The sequence below is a fragment of the Hippopotamus amphibius genome, chromosome 1, assembly GCF_030028045.1.
Source record: "Hippopotamus amphibius kiboko isolate mHipAmp2 chromosome 1, mHipAmp2.hap2, whole genome shotgun sequence".
NCBI lineage: Eukaryota > Metazoa > Chordata > Mammalia > Artiodactyla > Hippopotamidae > Hippopotamus > Hippopotamus amphibius.
In genome coordinates, this window is record NC_080186.1 from 102,081,013 (window position 1) to 102,085,807 (window position 4,795).

Here is a 4,795-nt window from a genome sequence, read left to right on the forward strand (position 1 = left end):
TGGGATTCAGGGGCTCTTGCCAGGGGCCTGCACTTGCAGGGTAGGCCCACTGTTCTTCCATGGGTTGTGGTTTCATTTGGAGTGGGCTGCAGGGAGCATGCTGAGGGCCTGGCACGCTGAGGGCGGTAGGCAGTCACTGCTTTACTCTTAGAGCTCTCCCTGCCTGAAATGTCTTCCCTGCTCCTCCATTAGCTACATTCTAATGCCCACAGGTCCCCAACCCTAGATGTCTGGGGTGGGGGCAGGGGCATGTTAGACATCCCACCTCTTCACACTGCTGCATCCTGTGCAAATCCTCTAACGTCGTCCTCCTTCCCCTCACTGTCCCTTACATGTCCCCCCCTCATCCGGCTGTGAGCACTTCCAGGTCAGGCCTATGTAACAATGTGTTCCCCGCACCAAGCAAATGAAGCAATCATATTATCTGTTAATCACATAGTAGGAGCTTGACAAATGTGTGCTGAATGCACAAATGAGGGAGTGCCCCTAACCTCCAATATCTGGTTGATGAGGAGGTAGGAAGCTGAACATCTACAAATAAAACCATTTGCTAATAGTTAGGTCCAAGTCAATATTTCAGTGCATACAATCATACAGCACCCCTGTCCCCTAGATATTTACACCTCCTTTTCCCAGCACACATATCCCTGAGGGTCGCAGACTGCCCTCACCAGGCATGAAATGTGTGTACCTGTGGTGTGTGTTTAATCTTCTTTAACGAGAAAAGTACCCAAGAATTGCTTAGGACCATTAGTAATGTTACTCCACCCCAATAAAGACTAAATCATTCTGGAGTTACTCTGGGTAGAATCTCAGACATGTGGACTGAGTAGGAAAGTTTCCCTCAAAAAGCTGCTCAATTGCTGGGGTAAAACCCACAAAGCCAGCATTAGAGGAAGGCAAGGAGGCCAAGTTACACAAGTGCAGGATCAGATTGTGTCTTCTATTTGAATTTTTGATCACTTGCACTTCATGTTTTTCATTAATTTTGATTTTTTAAAAATATCGCATTAATCCTGAAGTTGCTTTCCTTAGTATTTACTGAAAGGAGTTGAAAACATATATCACACAAAACTCTGTACACAAATGTTTATAGCAGCTGTATTCATAGTTGCCAAGACTTGGAAGCAACCAAGATGTCCTTCAGTAAGTGATGGATAAATAAACTCTGGCTCTAAAAAGAAATAAGTTATCAAACCATGAAAAGACATTGGAGGAAGCTTAAATGCGTACTATTAAGTGAAAGAGGCCAACTGGAAAAGGCTACATACTGTATGATTCCAACTATATGACATCTGGCAAAGGCAAAACTCTGAAGATGGTAAGAAGATAGAGGTTGCCAGGCATTAGGGAGGAGGGAGGGGTGAGTAGGTGGAGCACAGAGGATTTCTAGGGCAGTGAAATGACTCTGTATGATGCTATAGTGGTGGATGCATGTCATTATGTATTAGTCAAAACCCAAAGAATATACAACACCAAGAGCAAATCCTGGACTTCCCTGGTTGCACAGTGGTTAAGAATCCACCTGCCAACGCAGGGGACGTGGGGTTTGATCCCTGGGCCAGGAAGATCTCACATACTGTGGAGCAACTAAGCCTGTGCACTACAACTACTGAGCCTGCGCTCTAGAGCCTGTGAGCCATGACTACTGAGCCCACATGCATGGAGCCTGTGCTCTGCAACAAGAGAAGCCACGACACTAAGAAGCCCATGCACTGTAACGAAGAGTAGCCCCCACGCACCACAATCAGAAAAGTCCCGCGCAGCCAGGAAGACCCAATGCAGCCAAAAAAAAAAAAAGCAAACCCTAATGTAAATTATAGACTTTGAGTGACGATGATGTGTCAGTGTACCACTCTGGTTGGGGATGTTGATTACGGGGGAAGCTATGCATGGGGAGGGTCAGGGCATATATGGGAAACCTCTGTGCTTCAATTGTGCTGTGAACCTAAAATTGCTCTAAGAAGATCTATTAAAAAATTGCGAGTGGGGCTGGCGCGGGACCGCCATGTTGCAGCAGGACAGTAATGATGACACTGAGGATGTTTCACTGTTTGATGCGGAGGAAGAGACAGCTAGTAGACCGAAAACATCCAAAATCAGACACCCAGTGGCATCGTTTTTCCACTTATTCTTTCGAGTCAGTGCAATTATAGTCTATCTTCTCTGTGAGTTGTTCAGCAGCAGCTTTATTGCCTGTATGGTGACCATTACCTTGTTGCTGTCATGTGACTTTTGGGGCAGTCAGGAATGTCACAGGTAGACTAATGATTGGCCTGCGCTGGTGGAATCACATTGATGAAGATGGAAAAAGCCATTGGGTGTTTGAGCCCAGGAAGGCCTCCCCTCAAGACAGTAAGAGCGTGTTGGAGGCTGAGTCAAGAATCTTCTGGTTGGGGCTCGTTGCCTGCCCGGTGCTCTGGGTGACACTTGCCTTCAGTGCCCTCTTCTCCTTCAGGGTGAAGTGGCGGGCAGTGGTTATCATGGGTGTGGTGCTGCAGGGGGCCAACCTGTATGGCTACATCAGGTGCAACGTGGGCAGCAGGAAGAACTTCACCAGCATGGCCACATCGTACCTTGGAAAGCAGTTTTTAAGACAAGGCGCCGGAGACCATCAGACCTCCTGAAGACAGTGAGGGGGCCTGCGTGTTCTTTCCATTGGGAACAACCGAAGGGCTCTGGACTCGGAAACTTTAGAACTCATTACCTGTTGCAAAGAGGAGTGTGGGGTTTGCTTTTCCATTTTAAAATTTACTTAAAAGGAAACGTAGTTTTCATATTAAGTTTTTACTTTCTTTCCAGCATTTGGGGGTTGCAGGTGTGGGCTGTGGCTAGGAACACTGTCAGCACGTGGTCCATGGTGTACATATGTGTGTGCAGTCATGTGAGATCCGTGTATCTTCAGTTCACCAGAGTGTGTTCGTGCCCATGTGGAATGGAGCGTGAACACGCTTTGCATCTTGATCCACAAAACACAGGGATGTTCTGAGTCCATCTCAAAACTCTCTCTGTTTACATACCGTCTCTGTAGATTATCCTAGAAGGTTTTGCTTCCATGGTAAGAGTGAGCACTTTAGCTTAAATATAAGTTAGAAATAATTGTTAATTTTACACTTAATATATACTTCAGAAGAAACTTCTTACCCTAGGCATTCACAGGCAGGTAAAAACCAAATTTGGGCTGTTTGTGTTACCTAGTTTCTCAAATTTTTAAATTTTTATTTGTAACGAGTCACGTACTTAAGCCCCATAATAAATAAATGAAAGGAATTTTCGTAGTTTATGTTCGGGGGATACCTAGGCATTGCTGCTGTTCTATTTATTTTGGGGGAAGGATAGCCGAATTTTACTTTGGAACCTTCCAGAAGCTCTTCGGTGGTCCTTGGTCTAATGAAGTCTGTCTTTTACCACTAAAAGAGTATTATTCTTATGTCATAGTGAGAATAATCATTTCAATACTTGGCATTATGGATGCCTGAAAGACGTTTTATTTTATGAATCTATTTTTTTTCTTGCTATAATGGGGATATTGTAAATCATGTATTTATATTCATGGTATTTCTTAAAACAATATATGTAACAATCTTCAAACTATGGTAGGCATCTGTAAATTCTGTTGTAGGTACTGTAAACTTTGTTTTAATCAACAGATTATTTTGTGACTGTATTTATACATTGTTAAAGATTATTTGAAGATGTTTTGTTTAATTGAATAAGTATCTTATTGGAGTGATAACTTTGAAGGTGCATAACTTTATATTTGTATAAAACTCTACTGTTTCAAAAAAAAATTGCGATTGGATATCATTTAGTTTGATTACTGAAGCTTTTTTTTTTTTTTTGGCTACCTTCATACATTTTGTGCCGAATTCGATTGCCAAGGCCCGGGGCGGGGCGGGGGCGGTGTTTGTCTTCCCGCACCTGTGTGGCAGGGGGTACGCAGAGTCCCTCTGCGGGAGCTTGACATCGGCTGTCATCTGGGCTGAGCAACAGCCGATCTTTAAGGCTCTCTCTGCTTCCTTGGTTCCCCTGCTTTCCAGTTTTGCCCTCCCCAGTGGTTTGAGTACCTGCATATTGCTCTCACGGCTGCTTCTCCCCCATCTCACTCTCTCTCCTCTACACCGTCTCACCCCAACATCCACACTCAGGCTCTGTGTTCCCTGCAGTCTGCTCCGTCTCCCTCCTCCCTCCCCTCCACTCACAACTGCCTTGCTCTACAACGGAAGAAGCTCTTTAACACCTGTGAAATCCTATCACGGGGCGGGGGGTGGGGAGGAGGACCTGCTTATTGGCTGAATCATCAACACAGCTCCTCCATGGAAAAAGGCCCCAAATCCCCTACAGCTCTGTTTTCTGTTGTCCCCCCTCAAAAGTGTCCCATGGACCCCACAAAGAGGCTATAAAACAAGAATACCAGCTGCCCGCCCCAGTTGCCTGCAGGGCTCAGATGGTCCCATCCCTGGTGGCTTCCCACCCACCATGGCTGGGCACACACTCAAACCCACAAGCTCTGATGATTGCCACCCAACCCTGTGCTGCTCGCATGTGACAGAAAACTGTGGGCACTGGCAGACGATGTCACATCAATCAAACATATAACCAATCAGGGACAAAACAGAAGTTTAAACCTAAGTTTCTTGACCTGCAGTCCTGAGTTCATTGCATTATTCCATGAATTCTACACTTTACTGCCCCCGATCCCCTCACAGCCGCCCCCTGAAAAGTCACTTCAGCCCCTGATCAATTGGCATGGGTGGGCCAATAGTGAAGGTTTTAAATAGCAAATTTTTAGGCT

General features: G+C 45.4%; 1 protein-coding gene across 1 annotated transcript; it reads left to right on the forward strand.

Annotated features, from left to right (window-relative positions):
* Nucleotides 1-2,146: 2,146 nt before the first annotated feature.
* Nucleotides 2,147-2,962, forward strand: LOC130860138 (Golgi apparatus membrane protein TVP23 homolog B-like). The gene has a single exon (XM_057748009.1). The coding sequence runs from the start codon at nt 2,268-2,270 to the stop codon at nt 2,625-2,627; it is 360 nt and encodes a 119-aa protein (XP_057603992.1). The 5' UTR covers nt 2,147-2,267; the 3' UTR covers nt 2,628-2,962.
* The last annotated feature ends 1,833 nt before the right edge of the window (nt 2,963-4,795 follow it).

Bases quoted from the DNA above. Each gene is read 5' to 3' on its own strand.
- LOC130860138 (XM_057748009.1), top strand. From the start codon at position 2,268: ATGATTGGCCTGCGCTGGTGGAATCACATTGATGAAGATGGAAAAAGC.